At 41.5% G+C, this 20,186-nt stretch overlaps 2 protein-coding genes across 2 annotated transcripts; both read right to left on the bottom strand.

Moving 5' to 3' along the window:
* Positions 1–1,705: 1,705 nt before the first annotated feature.
* On the bottom strand, positions 1,706–2,242 carry LOC311126702 (stonustoxin subunit beta-like; the record flags this gene model as incomplete). Its single annotated transcript, XM_084200695.1, has 1 exon — positions 1,706–2,242. A coding segment is annotated over one exon (537 nt), but the record flags the coding sequence as incomplete, so codon positions are not given.
* Positions 2,243–5,149: 2,907 nt separating this feature from the next.
* On the bottom strand, positions 5,150–8,169 carry LOC311126701 (NLR family CARD domain-containing protein 3-like; the record flags this gene model as incomplete). The annotated part of the gene is made up of 4 exons (XM_084200694.1): positions 5,150–5,155; positions 5,450–5,567; positions 5,829–7,623; positions 8,133–8,169. The coding sequence occupies 4 exons, from the start codon at positions 8,167–8,169 to the stop codon at positions 5,150–5,152; spliced, it is 1,956 nt and encodes a 651-aa protein (XP_084056820.1).
* Between the last annotated feature and the right edge of the window lie 12,017 nt (positions 8,170–20,186).

Raw genomic sequence — 20,186 nt, 5'->3', positions numbered from 1 at the left:
AGTTCAACCATTTATCTGGAACGTGATCATCTCAACACATACAAACCCCCATGATGCTCTGCAGCACAACCCCAATATACAACAAATACATAGATAAGTAAATGGACACTAAACAAAACTCATAGAGGAATTTAAATGTTCAGTTGTAGAAAGTAGGGCCATGGGATAGGGTCAGAAAGGTCAGTATGTTTGATAACTGGTTACAGAGGTGACATAACAAGCATAAGGTCCATTATAACACAGTGAAGTAGAGGTGGGAGCTAAAAGCAGACATGGACAGTGAGACGGTGTGAGGAGGTCAGGGGTGAAACATTAGATCAGGACAGGTAGAAATGGCAGGGCTGGAAATAGACACAGAGACACATTCTGATCATGGCTCAGACCTGACCTGAGACACCCAAACAGAAGATGCCATAGCAAAGTCCTGTCCAGTAGGCTATATGGGATTTCCTTTCATCAAAATCCAACACATGGAAATGTGTCCCGTGTGTGTGTGTGTGGGTGTGTGTGTGTGTGTGTGTGTGTGTGTGTATATGTGTGTGTCCAGTGTGTGAGAGTGTGTCCAGTGTGTGTGTGTGTGTGTCCAGTGTTTGTGTCCAGTGTGTGTGTGTGTGTGTGTGTGTGTGTGTTCAGTGTGTGTGTGTGTGTACAATGTGTGTGTGTGTGTCTAGTGTTTGTGTCCAGTGTGTGTGTGTGTGTGTGTGTGTGTGTTCAGTGTGTGTGTGTCTAGTGTGTGTGTTCAGCGTGTGTGTGTGTGTTCAGTGTGTGTGTCTAGAGTGTGTGTGTGGGTGTGTCCAGTGTGTGTGTGTGTTCAGTGTGTTTGTGTTCAGTGTGTGTGTGTGTGTCTAGTGTGTGTGTGTGTTCAATATATGTGTGTGTGTCCAGTGTGTGTTTGTTCCCAGTGTATGTGTGTGTGTCCAGTGTGAGTGTGTGTCCAGTGTGTTTGTTCAGTGTGTGTGTGTGTATGTGTGTGTGTGTGTGTCCAGTGTGTGTGTGTGTTCAGTGTGTGTGTGTCCAGTGTGTTTGTCCAGTGTGTGCGTGTGTGTCCAGTGTGTGTGTGTGTGTGTGTGTTCAGTGTGTGTGTGTGTGTTTACAGTGTGTGTGTGTGTCTAGTGTGTGTGTCCAGTGTGCGTGTGTGTGTATGTGTTCAGTGTGTGTGTGTCTAGTGTGTGTGTTCAGTGTGTGTGTCCAGAGTGTGTGTGTGTGTTCAGTGTGTGTGTGTCTCTAGTGTGTCTGTTTGTGTGTGTCCAGTGTGTATGTGTGTGTGTCTAGTGTGTGTGCGTGTCCAGTGAGTGTGTGTATGTGTGTGTGTGTCCAGTGTGTGTCCTGTGTGTGTGTGTGTATGTGTGTGTGTGTTTACAGTGTATGTGTGTATTTGTCCTGCGTGTGTGTGTCATGTGTGTGTGTGGGTGTTTGTCCAGTGTGTGTGTGTGTGTGTGTGCAGTGTGTGTGCGTGTGTCCAGTGTGTGTGTTTGTCCAGTGTGTGTGTGTGTGTGTGTGTGTGTGTGTCTGTGTGTGTGTGTGTGTGTAGTGTGTGTCCAGTGTGTGTGTGTCTAGTGTGTGTGTGTCCAGTGTGTGTGTTTGTCCAGTGTGTGTGTGTGTGGGTGTGTGCAGTTTTTGTGTGTGTGTGTCCAGTGTGTGTGTCCAGTGTGTTTGTGTGTGTATCCAGTTTGTGTGTTTCCAGTGTGTGTTTGTGTATTTGTGTCTACTGTGTTAAAGTTAATGAGGAATCCCAAACCCTAAACCCTGGATAGAGGGGCTCAGTGAATGTGGAGTGGAATGTGTTCAGGTGGGTCAGTGTGTCAGAGGAGACTCTGTAGAAGGACAGAGTGCCGGCTGGCCAGTCCAGATACACTCCTACTCTGTGGGAGCTGGAGGAGGGGACGTCTATGGTAGTGGACTTATTATTGTGCCAGGCAGAGTAACTGTTGTCAGAGCAGATCAGACTCCAGGACTTGTCATTGTATCCAATCACACAGTCATCACCCCCTCCTCTCCTGCTGATTCCTTTATATGTCACTCCTATATAAACCCCTCTCCCACTCCACTCTACCTCCCAGTAACAGCGCCCAGTCAGACCCTCTCTACACAGCACCTGTCTACAGTCCTCAAATCTCTCTGGGTGATCAGGATACGTCTGCTTCTCTCTCCTACATGTCACCTTTCTGTTCTCCTCAGACAGAGAGAGGAATCTGTTTACTGTGTTTAGGTCCAGTGTGAGATCACAGACATCTGATGGATGAAACCAGACACAATATTAGAAATCATCATCATTCACATTAGAACGTTAACTCACTTTTCACTAATTCATTTAATGTAGATGTTTCTAGGTATCAAAAGGAGTAGTTAAGGTAACTTGAGATTTGTTGAATGATCATATGTTATACTGTATGGTAATATAAAACACACTTATTCACATTAATTATACACACACACACCCCCTGAACACACACACACACTTATACTGAACACACACACACACACACACTGAACACACACACACACACACACACACACACACACACACACACACACACACACACACACACACACACACACATCCTGAACAAACACACAATTACACTGAACACACACACACACACACACACACACACACACACACACACATCCAGAACAAACACACACACTGGACACACACACACACTGGACACACACTTGACAAACACACACACACACACTGGACAAACACACTCACTGGACACACACACACTGGACAAACACACACACTGGACACACACACACACACTGGACACACACACACACTGGACACACACACTATACACACACACACACACTGGACACACACACACCTTCATGCACGCATATTTAATATGTAACAGGAACACACCACACACACACACACAGACACACACATTGTCAAAGCAACTCTTTGTAAACTTTGGTGTCCCTGATGTGTGCTTCTGTAGAACTACAGCTGATATTTAATATGACCAAGTAAATAATGATGGTGGTCTTTGACTTTGACTTCACTTGAATTAAGACTTATTCTTAGTCATATTCTTCCCAGCAGTCAACACTCACATTTTCTAAGGCCAGGTTTCATTCTGTTCTCTCCACCAAGTTCCACACTGTAGCGGTAAGCAGAAGAACAGACAGTCATTGAGGGATACACCTGAACTCACACACACACACACACACACTCACACACACATACACACACACAAACAGTAAGTATATACATTTGTCCAAGTGTGTGTGTGTGTGTGTCCAGTGTGTGTGTGTTTGTCCAGTGTGTTTTTGTGTTTGTGTGTCCAGCGTGTGTGTGTGTGTGTGTGTCCAGTGTGTGTGTGTGCGTGTGTGTCCAGTGTGTGTGTGTGCGTGTGTGTCAAGTGTGTGTGTGCGTTTGTGTCCAGTGTGTGTCCAGTGTGTGTGTGTGTGTGTGTGTGTGTGTCCAGTGTGTGTGTGTGTCCATTGTGTGTGTGTGTCCAATGTGTGTGTGTGTATGTCTAGTGTGTGTGTGTGTGTGTGTCTAGTGTGTGTGTGTGTCCAGTGTGAGTGTGTGTGTGTCCAGTGTGTGTGTTTGTCCAGTGTGTGTGTGTGTGTGTGTGCGTCCTTTGTGTGTGTGTGTGTGTCCTTTGTGTGTTTGTGTCCAGTGTGTGTGTTTACAGTGTGTGTGTGTGTGTGTGTCCAGTGTGTGTGTGTGTCCAGTGTGTATGTGTGTCCAGTGTGTGTGTGTCCAGTGTGTGTTCTGATACACGTGCACACACACACACACACACACACACACACACACACACACACACACACACACACACACACAGTCTTTATATAACTTAGTCCAAGTGGTGGTCAGAATGTTTGTCTTAACTAGCCTGATAACTCCAACATGTCTGATATGAACATTGACATAAACCCTCTACATACTTGAGTTTCTCCAGTCTGCAGTGTGGATCCTCCAGTCCAGCAGAGAGCAGTCTGACTCCTGAGTCTCCTGGGTGATTGTAGCTCAGGTCCAGCTCTCTCAGGTGTGAGGGGTTTGACTTCAGAGCTGAGACCAGAGAAGCACAGCCTTCTTCTGTGACTAGACAGCCTGACAGCCTGCAAAGATCATATTAAAACCACACTGCTATCCTTTGGTGGTGAAAATAGTGGCAGTATATTTTTTCAACATTTTCATTTATACCAGTGTCCTGAAACCTGCCATATCTATTCATAAATTAATGTATCATTATTAGAAATTATCATAATATTGCTTGTAGAGAGAAACATGTATAGTACAAATATTTGAGTAGACTGACCAGAGCAGTTTAAAAAGCAGTATCAGTCAAAAGACAGACAGTGAGGTATCAGATTTAGATTGTATGAGTATACAGTCCACACCATATCTATTTTGACAGAGAAGCTAACATTTTAAATGAAAGCACTTTATGTATCTAGTCCCCCCATTTGAAGAAGTCATAAGTATTCTGACCAATTCACTTATAGTGTATTAAAGTAGTCATAAGTTTAGTATTTGGTTGTAAACTCGTTGGTTGCATTTGCAGTTTGTTTTGGTTGTGTTTTGGGTTATGTTTTGCCCGATAGTAACTGAATGGTGGATGATGACTGGAGTAATTTTCTGTCTAAGTGAGTAGATAACATGTTTCTAAACACTACTGAATGAATCCTGATGATGCCATGATTAAGAAAAATCATGAATGAATCATGAATAATAATGAGTGAGAAAGTTACAGAGGCTACAACAAAACATACTAACCTCTCACCATTACCAATAACAGAGGGGTTATGATCCTTGTTCCTCTGTAACTTTCTCATTCATCATCATTCACCATTTATTCATGACTATTCATAATCATGGTAGCATCCACATGAATGTAGAAGTGTTCAGAAACATCTTCTATTCTTACTGACAATACATGTAAAGTGACTCCAAAATGACAGGACATTATTCACCATTCAGTTTCTATTGGGAAAAACATCATCCAAAACACAACCAAAACAAACTGCAAATGTATTCAACAAGTTTGTAGAATCACAAGCTTGATGTAATCACTACAGGCAAAGAATATTGGACCAAACACTAAACTTTTGACTAAATGAATTTGTCCAAATAAATAAGACTTCTTCAAATGGGAGAACTAGATACATGAAGTGCTATCGTTTCATTTCATATCTAAACAGTAAAACAGATATGTATGAAAAAAAATAAACGGTGACATTCTGTACTCTGTATGAAACATTCTATCTATCTGAGATTCTATCTCAAATCCAAAATGCTGGAGCATAGCACCAAATGTAAAACTGTAAGCTTCACTGTCCAAACACATATGGTGTGGACTATATGTTCCTGGTAAACACATGTGGATCTGGTGAACAGTTATCACTTGTTGACCAACTACAGGAATACTGACCTCAGAGTCTCCAGTTTACAGTGGGGATTCCCCAGTCCAGCAGAGAGCAGCTTCACTCCTGAATCCTTCAGGTCATTGTTACGCAGATCCAGCTCTCTCAGGTGTGAGGGGTTTGACTTCAGAGCTGAGACCAGAGAAGCACAGCCTTTCTCTGTGACTCCACAGCCTGACATCCTGACAGAGAGATCATCATGATATCACACACTGTTAATTTAACACCAGTAGTGTAGAAGGACAATGGCAGATGCATTTGGTTTATTCTCTTAAACAACATATAGATTCATCTTCCGTCTCCTAGAATTGTATGGTCATATAGTTATACTAATGTGAACATCAATGCACTGATTCAATATGTTATTCAATAATACATATATTTCTCTAAACTGAATATTTCTTCCTGATGATTAGTACTTAAATATAATTGTATTTACTCACAGAGCAGCTCTGGAGGCTTTGACCACTGGCAGCAGCCTCAGAAGACCTTCCTCTGATCTGGAGTATTTCTTCAGGTCAAACACATCCAGCTCATTTTCTGAAGTCAGCAACACAAAGACCAGAGCTGACCAATGTGCAGGTGACAGTTCTTCTTCTGAGAGACTTCCTGATCTCAGGTAGCTTTGAACTTCCTCCACTAGAGAATGGTCATTCAGTTCATTCAGACAGTGGAACAGATTGATGCACCTCTCTGGAGAGGGATTCTCCCTGATCTTCTCCTTGATGTACTTGACTGTTTCTTCATGGCTCTGTGAGCTGCTTCTTGTGTTTGTCAGTAGACCTCGTAAGTGCTTCTGATTGGATTCCAGTGAGAGGCCCAGAAGGAAACGGAGGAAAAGGTCCAGGTTTCCCGTCTCACTTTGTAAGGCTTTATCCACAGCACTCTTGTAGAAAGTAACTTCAGGCTTCTCTCTGAACAACGCAAAAAAGTTGCTGGCCGTTGATTGCTGTTCCGCCATTAGATTCTCATTGCTGTTGATGAATGAGAGGAACACATATACAGCAGCCAGAAACTCCTGAATGCTCAGATGCACGAAGCAGTACACCTTGACCTGGTACAGCCCACATTCCTCTTTAAAGAGCTGTGTGCACAATCCTGAGTACACTGAGGCTTCATTGACATCAATGCCAGCCTCTTTCAGGTCTTCTTCATAGAAAATCAGATTGCCATTCATAAGCTGTTGAAAAGCCAGTTTTCCCAGTGACAGAAGGCTCTCTTTATTCCAGTGTGGACCTGTCTCTTCTTTCCCAAGATACTTTTCATTCTTCTGTTTGGTATGAAACTCCACAAGGTGTGTGTACATCTCAGTCAGAGTCTTGGGCATCTCTTCTCTCTTGTCTGTACTCAACATGTGCTCAAGGACTGTTGCAGAAATCCAACAGAAGACTGGAATGTGGCACATGATGTGGAGGCTCCTTGATGTCTTTATGTGTGTGATGATTCTGCTGGCCATGTCCTCATCACTGAATCTCTTCCTGAAGTACTCCTCCTTCTGTGGGTCATTGAACCCTCGTACCTCTGTCACCTGGTCAACACACCCTGAAGGGATCTTATCGGCTGCTGCAGGTCGGGTAGTTATCCAGAGGAGAGCAGAGGGAAGCAGATTTCCCTTGATGAGATTTGTCAGCAGAACATCCACTGAGGTTGAATTTGTGACGTCACAACATATCTTGTTCTTCTGGAAGTCTAAGGGCAGTCGGCACTCATCCAGACCATCAAAGATGAACAGAACTTTGTACTTGTCGTAGTTGGAGATTCTTGATTCTTTGGTTTCCATTGAGAAGTGATTGAGAGGTTCAATCAAAGTGTGTTCATCCCCGTTCATCAAATTCAGCTCCCGGAAAGGGAATGAAAATACAAATTGGACATCCTGATTTGCTTTTCCTTCAGCCCAGTCCAGAATGAACTTCTGCACAGAGACTGCTTTTCCAATGCCAGCGACTCCCTTTGTCAGCACAGTTCTGATAAGTTTGTCTTGTCCAGTTAAGGGTTTGAAGATGTCGTTACATTTGACTGCAGTCTCTGGTCTTGCTTGTTTTCTGGTTGTTGTCTCAATCTGTCTCACCTCATGTTCATTATTGACCTCTCCTGTTCCACCCTCTGTGATGTAGAGCTCTGTGTAGATCTTATTGAGAAGTGTTGGGTTTCCTTGTTCAGCGATCCCCTCAAATACACATTGAAACTTCTTCTTTAGATTAGATTTGAGTTCACGTTGGCAAATCACAGCAAGCTCATCTGAATGAAGAAATAACACAGAGGATATTAATATTACATCTGTTTTAATGCCTACAGTATTCTAGGACTGTTATAAAATTTTAAATTATAAAAATTTCTTCGCTTAACTGACTGTATAAATGTGTAAATGTATTCATAATGCATTACAGACTGGTGTGACTGATTATATTATTATTGGTATTCTCTCTCTCTCTCTCTCTCTCTCTCTCTCTCTCTCTCTCTCTCTCTCTCTCTCTCTCTCTCTCTCTCTCTCTCTCTCTCTCTCTCTCTCTCTCTCTCTCTCTCTCTCTCTCTCTCTCTCTCTCTCTCTCTCTCTCTCTCTCTCTCTCTCTCTCTCTCTCTCTAAATTAATCACCACAACACATCCCTGCTGCTACTTGATGAGGTCACTAGATGTTGTGTTAAGGCTGCTACAATATCACTGAGTTACACAGCTACTTTAGCTGTACTTTAGCTACAGCTTTTAAATGTTCTAAAACAGCATTCAACATGAGGCAGACAGCTCTTACTTTTCTCCAGTGTGTCAGCAAGCTCCTTCTGGTTCATTTTCCTCAGGACGTGCAGTGTGATCTTCAGAGCCCCCTCTCTGGCACTGCTCTCCTGCTTCTCATCTTCAGCATCCACCACTTCCTTATCCTGCTTCTGACTCTCAAAGCCTTCTGGGAGTTCTGGACTAAGAATCCTCTTGAACATATTCAGCTCGTTCTTCACAAATGTTATAATATTCTCTTCAAGCAACTGAAATAAATAAAGTAAATAAGTTAAGCAAGAGACAAAATACTTTCTCATTAACACAATGAATGATTGACAGATCAACTTTACTTGAGGTAAACAAAAACAAATGTACATAACAGGACCACATACAATGAATATGGAGGCCAGGTCTGTTTGATGACTCTGGGAAGACTGACCACTGAGAATCTCTGACTCTGATCTCTCCTGTTGGTTTCTGTGGACAAAACATGAGATTACATCTCCTCATCCAGGGAGTGCACACACACACACACACACACACACACACACACACACACACACACACACACACACACACACACACACACACACACACACACACACACACACAGGGAGGGAATGTAGTGTTTGTTTAATATTGTTTCAGGACTATGAAAATGGAAAAAAGGTTTAGCCTATGGATTATGAAAACAACAAAAAGAAATGGTAAAATGGGAGAGGAGAAATGACTAGAGACAGTGTTGTTTAACTCACTGACCATGACCCATGAGTTCTTCTTACCTTTGTTCACAAGAAAAGTCTCCCTCTCTAAACAGTATAGGAAGTTCCATAGACCGGTCACTCTTCATGGACACACAGCTGGGTACAGGGGAGGCTGGTCTCTCCTGCTTGATTGGACTTCAACACAACAGAGACAAACATTACATCTCTCATCTACTCTGAGCTCAGATGGGGAAACATAAGAAGAGTTTCATTCCAAAACGCTATATATCCATTTTCAGAAATGTTCGTAAATTAGCTTTTATTGTTTAAAGAAATTCTGAAAGAGATTGGTGTGTTTTTTCAGTAGCTAATCATGGCATGGGGTTGTTCAATGACAGACATGTATTTGTTTAAAATCGATCACTTAATGGCTTCATTTCAGAGAGACAAATGTTTTTTTTTGCATTTTCTGTTTGGGGTTTTAGAGTGGGTTTCTATAAAAGCACTTTGTGACAACTGCTGATGTAGAAAATGTCTTCTGGGAACGCATATGAAGCAGACCAGGCCAGGGTTTGGGGTTTAAGAAGTCAATGAGAGATAAAAATGACTTCCTTAGTTGTTCATTTAGAAAATGTTCTGTCTTAAGTAGTTTAACAAACTGACACATTTTCATGTTAGTCAAAAACAACTTTATATCGAAGGAGTGCCTTTGATTTGACGTCCTGCACATGTGCAGTTCAACACAAGACGACCATTAGACCCAATCAATTAACATTAATTGAGTCACCTCTGGTCGAGAAAATTGTATTTTCCTAGTACATTCATTGTCATATTTCATCAACCAGCAGCGAGCACTCTGCCTTCTCGAACAAGTAGCCAACTCAGCCCTGATAAAAAGCTTGTGCTGTCAGCGGCAGCGAGTACTCTGCCTTCTAGCGCAAGCGAGGGGAATGTTGAGGTATATTTGCATGATGTAATTTATTGGCGGGCTGGAAGATGCACTCTTGTCTTATCTATTCCGAGGTTGTTTACTCCCAATATCAGATATTAAGATCATTTTTATAATACATGAATACTAGGGTTGAGGTTAAAGCATCTGACTAGTGATTATTTACCCGGGGTTCAACACCTGCTATAGTCACTATTTAATTGCTCTTCCAAAAGCATCACAGGCCTAATACGAGATATATAGCTAACTAAAGTAATGAGTGACTATCTTAGAAAATCATGGGACATATAGTATTTGGTTGCATGCTATTTTATGTTAATCATATTGCTGCTTGTAGCCTATAACTGATGCTTCGTGGTCATATGCTGCCATCTATTGGAAATATTTAGCAATTAAAAGTGATTAATTCAAGTACAGCCATTGGTGAGGCAGCTGAGAATAAAGTGTATTTTTCTTGTTAATTCCTTAGATCAGTCTCAAACCTGCCCCACCTGTCCCACGCCAATTTCTGGACTTTCACATAGAGGTGACTAGGTCACCCAGTTCAAACCACATTTGAAAAATAAAATAAATGTGTCTTGTTTATCAAGCGTTCTGCCTTGCAATAATAAATATCATAAAATAACTAATAACAACAAAAAAAGCAAAATGCGTAAACAGGTTTTGATTAACAAAATTATCAAAATGGTATTTAATACTATAATTGTATTTACTAACATAATATTATTACTAAAATAGTTTCTACAAGTGTTCTAGGCTACCCTACCCTTAAGGCTGAAATAGGTAATATGTAGGGTAAGAGTTTCTGTATAGCACTTTGTGACATCTGCTGGTGTAAAAAGGACTTTATCAATACATTTGATTGATTGTTAGTTTTAGGGTTTTTATGGCAAAAAACAGTCCTCTTTATAGCTCTCTTGCTCCTCCCTGTGGCCGTCTGTGGTTACTACATAACTCATTCATGACACTGGCTAGGCTCATAATCTGAGGTAGCAACTGCATCAGATCTACAAATCAATGAGCTAGACCACCTGATTAGACAACAATCACCCCATTATATCCATTTGGTTTGCAACTCTGTGAACCTGTGCAGCATTCGCTCAATTTGATACCTACTAATAAAGATTTCGATGCATATCAAATTACCCAGAGGCCATTTAGAAACAACAAATCAAAGAAAAATGGTTATTTCTTACTAAAAAAATGTATTCTGGCTGATTAAATCGGCCACCTCTTGAAAAAGAGGACAGGGACATGCCTTTTGTTTAGGTTGTACACCTTTTTCTGAAAACATGGTTAATCATAACGTCTGAGATCCCCAGAGATTGGAAAGCTGCCGCGGTCATCCCCCTCTTCAAAGGGGGTGACACTCTAGATCCAAACTGCTACAGACCTATATCCATCCTGCCTTGCCTTTCGAAAGTATTCGAAAGCCAAGTTAATAAACAGATCATCGACCATTTCGAATACCACCGTACCTTCTCCGCTATGCAATCCGGTTTCCGAGCTGGTCACGGGTGCACTTCAGCCACGCTCAAGGTCCTAAACGATATTATAACCGCGATTGATAATAGACAGTACTGTGCAGCCGTCTTCATCGACCTGGCCAAGGCTTTCGACTCTGTCAACCACCGCATTCTTATTGGCAGACTAAATAGCCTTGGTTTCTCAAATGACTGCCTCGCCTGGTTCACCAACTACTTCTCAGATAGAGTTCAGTGTGTCAAATCGGAGGGCCTGTTGTCTGGACCTATGGCAGTCTCTATGGGGGTGCCACAGGGTTCAATTCTTGGGCCGACACTTTTCTCCGTGTATATCAATGATGTCGCTCTTGCTGCTGGTGACTCTCAGATCCACCTCTACGCAGACGACACCATTTTGTATACATCTGGCCCTTCATTGGACACTGTGTTAACAAACCTCCAAACGAGCTTCAATGCCATACAACAATCCTTCAGTAGCCTTCAACTGCTCTTAAACACTAGTAAAACTAAATGCATGCTTTTCAATCGAACGCTGCTAGCACCCGCCCACCCGACTAGAATCACCACTCTCGACGGGTCTGACCTAGAGTATGTGGACAACTACAAATATCTAGGTGTCTGGTTAGACTGTAAACTCAACTTCCAGACTCACATAAAGAATCTCCAATCCAAAGTTAAATCTAGAATCGGCTTCCTATTTCGCAACAAAGCCTCCTTCACTCATGCTGCCAAACATGCCCTCGTAAAACTGACTATCCTACCGATCCTTGACTTCGGCGATGTCATTTATAAAATAGCCTCCAACACTCTACTCAGCAAATTGGATGTAGTCTATCACAGTGCCATCCGTTTTGTCTCCAAAGCCCCATACACTACCCACCACTGTGACCTGTACGCTCTTGTTGGCTGGTCCTCACTACATGTTCGTCGTCAAACCCACTGGCTCCAGGCCATCTATAAATCACTGCTAGGCAAATCCCCGCCTTATCTTAGCTCATTGGTCACCATAGCAGCACCCACCCGTAGTCTGCGCTCCAGCAGGTATATCTCACTGGTCATTCCCAACGCCAACACCTCCTTTGGCCGCCATTCCTTCCAGTTCTCTGCTGCCAATGACTGGAACGAATTGCAAAAATCTCTGAAGCTGGAGACTCTTATCTCCCTCAATAACTTTAAGCATCAGTTGTCAGAGCACCTTACCGATCACTGCACCTGTACACAGCCCATCTGAAATTAGCCCACCCAACTACCTCATCCCTATATTGCTATTTAATTTGCTCTTTTGCACCCCAGTATCTCTATTTGCACATAATCTCTTGCACATCTAGCATTCCAGTGTTAATACTATTGTAATTATTCTGCACTATAGCCTATTTATTGCCTTACCTCCATAACTTGCTACATTTGCACACACTGTATATATATTTTCTGTTGTATTTCTGACTTTATGTTTTTTTTTTTTTTTACCCCATATGTAACTCTGTGTTGTTTTTGTTGCACTACTTTGCTTTGTCTTGGCCAGGTCGCAGTTGTAAATGAGAACCTGTTCTCAACTGGCTTACCTGGTTAAATAAAGGTGAAATAAAACAAATTAAAAAACCATGACCAGAAACTGTTTAACGTTTCATGGCTTTTCGCCAGCCATCGCTAGCGCTGTAGGTTACCACAAGGTGTACACAGGTGAACTGTGAGCCATAAGTAGGCGTAACCATGTTAATAATAAGTTACCTGAGGTAAACCTACAGGGTTAACGCAGGCAGGTCTCATTGATAACAATAGTGAAGCTGGCATTGTGACGCAGAACAATGGGCTGGGAATAGAATGTTCTTAAGGCTAGTCGGTGTCACGGAGCTCAATAGAACTAAAATAAGGCCTGTTGTTTCAAGATTACTTCATAACCAGGGACAGAAGGTAATATTATGAAACTGGGCTCCATGGCGGATGCAATGAACTACTTTTTATTAGAAGAAAACGTTAAAAATGTCATGTGTCCAGCCTACTTGAGGCACCTCGAAAATTATTTTCAAAAGTTCGGTCCTTGGACACAGAGGGGTTAAACACTAAAGTTACCGTCCATCTAGTGGAGAGGAGAACCGCACAGAGGGAGCGTAGTCCAGCATCCGTCAACGAGAAAGGGAGAAGCCCTCCACGGTATTTAACAGGTGGAAGAAACAACCAGGGAGCTCCATCGGTCCACAAGAAATGCAGGCAGCCGGTGATGATGTAGTGGTAGCTAGGATAACTAGGATGCTGCTGGTAGAGTAGCTAGCTTAGCTAGCTGTACCGACTAGCTTGGCTAACTACCAGGTCGTTCGTCTGTCTCTCGTTTCGAGGATGATGATGAATCCGGTGAACCACAAAATGAAACAAGGATAGCGAGTGAAAAGGATCTGGCTACACTCATACTGTCACTGACCATTACGCAAAAAAGCAAATTGAACAATAAACTTCGGTGTCTCAACACTGTAACGAACTCCGTCGTTGTTCCCCAAGATCACCTCAGACCACTCTGCGCGTAACTGGACAATATGCTTGGCGCCAAACCGTACGTGGACGCGGGCAGTTCTGTACTGGGATGCGGACAGTTCCAGAACGCGGACATGAGCAGAGCAACACAATAAACTAATCCAAGTCTTTAAAGTCAGGTACATTAGTAATATTCATTTTTTATTATGTAAAACAAAAATTAATCGTTTTTTAAAACAATATTTTGAGATCTGGGCCCATATCCACAAAGAGTCTCAGAGTAGAAAATTGGTCCTCTCTCTCCCCAGACAGACTAATTTTAGACCACTAACCCCTAAACAGAGATACAGCATGTTGGTTGTGGTTAACACAGTGACAACTAATTCTTGAATGTACATCTGCCTCACTCTTATAGAAATAAGTAGTACTGCTAGGTTTTACACAGTCAAATGTAACAAATAACGACATTTTTTATAAAGAACTGTACACATGATACATTTGTAAAATCAATATAAAAAATTGTTTAAAAAAATACATCCAGTAATATGAGATCTGTAAGTAAAACATTTAGCAGATGTTTTTGTCCAGGGCCTGGTATCCCAAAATAATCTTAAGGCTAAGTTAATCGTTAGAACCTTCGTAGGAGCATTGTTAAATCTCTGAGCTGTTTCCCAAAACCATCGTTATTAACGTTGCACTTGAAAACGCTCATATTCTAACACCTGCCTCAGACCACTTGTAGAACAGCCAAGTGCGTCGTTAGATGCTTTTTTGCCCTCCCGCGTCACTTTATACACAGAAGATCTCCGCTAAACATAGAATCACATGGTTCATCCGTCTCTCTGTGACCGCTGATAAATTCAGAACAAAGTTGGCTACAAATATAAAGTTGCAAATGTCTTTGCAATTGATGCAAACAAGCAAAGTATAAAATGATGCTTCAAATGAAAACAGAGATAACTGCATTAAAATATAATCAGTAGGCTATAGTCCTATTTCAATCAAATTGAAATACGTTTCATGTTCAATCAATTCAATTCTATTTTGCTACTTGTAGACTTTGGTCTGTAATTTCTCTCAATATATTTCATGATGTGTAGCCTAACATGTGAACAATGATGTGCCAAATCTGTGATTTAGAATAAGCCGCCTCAATATTTGCAGCCGTAGGTGGTAATATCTCTCTAGGAGCTGATCTGTCATCAGTATTGGGAACTAATTATAATGTTAAGGAAATATTTGAATGGAGAAAACTGATCCAAGAGCAGCGCTCCCTTTCTTTCGATCCTCTAAATAACGACATGCTCCAACAACGCACTTGGCGACCGTTCTCTCTGCGTGGTGCGTGGGAAATACATGTTACATCATCAGCCGTTGTAGGAAAGATGCATCGTATCCAAAAAGCGTCTCAGAGTAGAACAATTGGTCCTCTCTCTCCCCAGACAGACTCATTTAATACTGGGTCGTTACAATATTTTGAGATCTGGGCCCATATCCAAAAAGCGTCTCAGAGTAGAAAATGTGTCGTACAAGTGCTGAGAATAAAGCCATTTTAGTCCTACTCTTATGGGTATAAATTAAAGCTATGCATGAAGCCTCTTTATTCATAAGTGTCCCACCTAGTTGGCAGATATTTAGGACACCTCATGAGCTGTACTAACCAGTTAAGAGGTACCAGCAGGTGTCTTGATAATAGAAACATGCAGCGAGACAGTGGTTCCTGTGCAACATGTAATTGCTTTGGAGCAGTGGTGACCTGTCATTCAGGGCAGAGCCCCACCTGTTTAGCAGATGCTCTTACCCAGAGCGATTTACAGTAAGTGCATTCATCTTAAGATAGCTAGCTGAGACAACCAGATAATACAGTCAAATATACCGGAAACGAACATTCCATTTCAGCTAAACAATGGATATATAGCGTTTTGCAATAAAAATTATCTAAAATCTATTAATTAAACATCTGAGAACAGTAATATTGAAGTACCCATAAGCAACCATTTCTGATTAAAAAACACATGTGAAAAATTGTGGAAATAGCATTTAGGAAATAAACTCTTAATAATCCTTAAACAAAATTGTCATCTCACCTCTCAGCTTTGGTGTCATGTTCCCCAGAGAGACTCATTTTAGAGGCAGGGCCCCCCTCCTCTCTCTCCCCAGAGAGACTCATTTTAGAGGCAGGGCCCCCCTCCTCTCTCTCCCCAGAGAGACTCATTTTAGATCACTGACCCTTAAACAGAGATCCAACATGTTGGTTGTAGTTAACACAGTAATTCTTTAATGTGAATTGTTTTCATTTATTAATTATCTCTTACAAAACATTTACTAACAGACATATCGAAACAGTCAGGTGATTTAATGCAATCACATGAATATGTAGTTGTGACATCTCTTCACCATGGCCATGTCACACACTTATTTGTATTCATTAAAAGTCGGCCATTTATTATTTTTGAATCTGTTCTTTTCTAAACGTATCTGAGAATGTAGACAGAAGGGCTAAAACAGGCTTGATTGATCTGGGGGGGATCAGTGATCTATACAGAAAGGTTTTTTGCAACAATTAAGAGATTTTTTATTATTTAACGTAGGCTAGGTTAAAAAGTATAACAGTAATTTTTTGTGTAAAGTAGATCAAGGTCTATACCTCAGCAAGTGGTGACCCATCATTCAGGGCAGGTGGCCTTTCCTGTTTTGCATGTTATTGTGGCATTAATACGTGTCACATATCAGTTTGCTAACAATGTAAAATATATATATATATATATATATATATATCATTGAGTTAATGAAGCAGCATACAAACATGGTCTCTTTTTTGTTTTCTTGAGTAAGGCAACTCCAAAATGCAGGTGTTTCAGCCTAGCTCAGTGCTTTCTGTGGTGGTGGGGCAAGCCAGAAGAAAATACGGAGCGCTGCTTCGTGATTGGCTCAGTGTTCTGTCACTCATGGGGACACTATGTCACCACCAAGTCTAAGGGTAGAGCTAGAAAATTCAAGCCCCTTGGGTGCTGCCACAGAGTTACATTAGAAGTGCCCATCCAAGAAGGTCATTGGCCACAGATAAAATGACGTCAAATCACATTATATCTACAGTAGCTTTGATTGGACTGATCATGTCAACATCATACTTTCAAAATCTTAGCCAGCAGTCATTATCATGAATCAAGTCGACAATCTACAGGCAAATCCTTTTTAATCCTTGTCATATGAAGATAAATAATGAAGAGAAATTATATAATGATAGGACAGCTGTTGGGACTCTGCTGTTGGGACTCTGCTGTTGGGACTCTGCTGTCGGGACTCTGCTGTTGGGACTCTGCTGTTGGGACTCTGCTTTATGTAGGCCCTAACAGTTTGTGGGCACCGTTTGTAACCGTTATAGTGCAATGAATGTATTGTTTAGTGTTGTGTTGTGGAGTGGCTTTGCTGGCATGCATCCCCCTTTATTTATGTTTTGCCCCACCAAGATTGAAATGCTAAAATCACCACTGACCTCAGCTATAGCCTAGATGACCAGCCTAAACCTGTTCAGATCAGTTCCCATAACGTTATAGACCTAACAGTAGCAGGACAGAGCTTGTAGCCTAGGCATGGTATTTTACACACCATTTCAAACGGAGACCATCAGGTTTGTCAGCATGATAAGTGATCATAGCTCAAACCTACTCTGACTATTGAATGTCTGACATCGACCTAACCTTATAATAGTTTGTAGTTTAGCCTAGACTTACCAGGGTGTGCCCGTCTTTCCTACATATCAACACATTTATCCGACTTCTAATGGTACCGAGAAATATGTGCCACAGTTTCAACAGCCATTGTGTAACTGCGTAGGCTACACACTTACTTTCACGTTCATATGAGGAAATCACATAACTTCTTACAGTCGCTGGTGCAGCCGCCTGTTCTCTTGCAGATGAAGTAGCTTTTATAGGCGACTCATTCAACCAGCCTAAACAACAGTAAATAAAAGATGTCAAATGGTCAAAAGTCAATCCTGATATAGCCATGTACATCAAAGAGAGGTGTATTGCTACAGATGTAGGATCTTAATTTTAGCCAGTTTGCTACAGCAGGAAAATAATCCTGCAGCAACAGGACATTTTAATTATTATGGGAATGGCCGGCAGGGATGTAGCTCAGTTGGTAGAGCATGGCATTTGCAACGCCACGGTTGTGGGTTCGATTCCAGTATAAAAAAATTAAATGTATGCACTCGCAATGTATGTAAGTCGCTCTGGATAAGAGCGTCTGCTAAATGACTAAAATGTAAAAAATCACCATGTAGAATTATGTGTACAGATGTAGGATCTTAATTTGATCACCCCTCACTGCAGAATAACTTTCCCTAAACGCAGTAATTGTAAAACTTGTAGTGTATTTGAGGTTTTAAAAGGCTTTTGAAGTTTGTAATTTCCACTTAGAAATGGCAGACTTGAGTTTCGCTTAATAAAAATGTATCAACCGCTACAAAAATGTCCATTAATTATAATTCACATAATAATTCACATTTCCTGTTGCTGCAGGAATATTTTCCTGCTGTAGCAAACTGGCTCAAATTAAGATCCTACATATGTATGTGTAAATGTACTTGGCGATTAAAGGTGATTCTGATTCTGCAAAGGTTGAGTCTCTAGATTCCCTTGCTGCGCTGGGGAAATAACGAAATGGTTGTCATAGTGATGTCATTTGTTATATTTCACCCTATTGATAAAGGAAGCTAGAAGGCTGAACCCAGAAGACAACTTTAAATCAACACTTACTGATATTATCCTAAAATCTCACTCATATTGTTGTGTCTCTTTGTTCAACGGACGTTGGGTAGCCTGTGATATTAATATTGTAGCAAACAGCGGGGCAGGGCAGTGAACCTAGGTCGCTGGCCAAAACTAGGTTAACCCTATTGCTGCGATGGGAATTGTAACCTGTCTCACACTGCCCCCTATAAAAGCAAGTCTCGTGCTTCGACTACTCAGACCCCTCAAACATCCAAGTGCAATCTGATGGCCTCACAGACACCATACTACTTCTGACACCAATGTAGCAAACAGCGGGGCAGGGAAGTGAACCCAGGTTGCACTTGTAAAAAGGCAAACAACTTACGTATCGCGCCGTTGGTGCCAATTGGGTTACTTGGTTGGAATTGCATCATAGTACATGGGAATAATGATGCATTTTATTTAGTAAAGTGGTTTCTTGCTTCAAACACAACAACATTTTCAGTCACCTCCTCCTTGTGTGAAGGACAAGTAGATAAACAGGTTAATGTCAAGCTCTGCATGTTTTTTGGAATGTCTCATGGAATGTAGGCTTACATTGAACACCACACATTGGCTGCTACTGTAGGCTGAATGATAGAACAGCTATTTCCATGTTAAATGTTATTGGAGGCCTTTTTTACATTATGATCAAATAGCCTACTTGGTCTCTGTTAAAACTGTAACTTAAAGTGGGTACAGCCTCAGTGTTCACAGTAAACTCACGCCGGAAGTTGCACAGATCGCTACACTATAGTAGAACTATGATACAATTACATTTATCATACGAAATGTGAAATGTAGAACTATGACGAATGAATATTGATGTATTGAATTCACAGGAGGTTGGTGGCACCTTAATTGGGGAGGACGGGCTTGTGGTAATGGCTGGAGCGGAATAGGTGGAATGGTGTAATTAATGTGAGCCGTCCTCCCCTCAGCAACCTCCACTGATTGAATTTGACTTGCCCACGTCCAGTTAGGGCCATTTTGTATGATTAAACTGTCAAGTCATTATATATTTTCCGTTCTGCTGAGAGCACCTTCCTGATGACTAGCGCTCTGTACATTCCTATGGATGAGGCCTGAGCTGGAATGTGAAGATAACTGAAGCTAGCTAACTTTAGAAAACCAGTATATCTAGCTAGCATCATAGTCCACCCCTCAGGCTAAGTTCAGGTTTCAGCATGAGGCAGACATCAACAGCCGAGTTGTAGGCTACAACCTGGGTCGTATTCATTAGTTTACTCAGCAGCCAACAGTTTTAAAATGTTGCATAAACAGTATACTCTAAACGCTGTCCAACGTGACCTAAACAGTTTCTGTTGCCAAACGTTTTGCTACGGTGGGCACTAATGAATACACACAACCTGTTTTGAGGAAGTGTAAGTTGTTGTTAGTCTTTCCACAGTATTTATTTGTCTCTCTTTCACACAACATACCTTCCTGAGTGAAAAGAGTTAACAGTAGATTAGAAAGAGAAAATGTTGTTGCTTGTTGTGTTTTAAGCCTGTTTTGAGAAGACAAGTCTATAGACCTATGATACAGTACACTCTTAGAAAAAAGAGTTCCAAAAGGGTCCTCTGGCTGTCCCCATAGGAGAACGCTTTTGGGTTCCAGGTAAAACCCTTCTGGCTTCCATGTAGAACCCTCTGTGGAAAGGATTCTTCATGGAACCCAAAAGGGTTCTACCTAGGACCAAAAAGGGTTCTACAAAGGGTTCTCCTA

The sequence above is a fragment of the Coregonus lavaretus genome (assembly GCF_964263955.1).
Source record: "Coregonus lavaretus genome assembly, contig: HAP1_SCAFFOLD_1068, whole genome shotgun sequence".
NCBI lineage: Eukaryota > Metazoa > Chordata > Actinopteri > Salmoniformes > Salmonidae > Coregonus > Coregonus lavaretus.
Note: the sequence above shows the minus strand (reverse complement) of the source record. Positions and strands in the feature narration are given on the sequence as shown.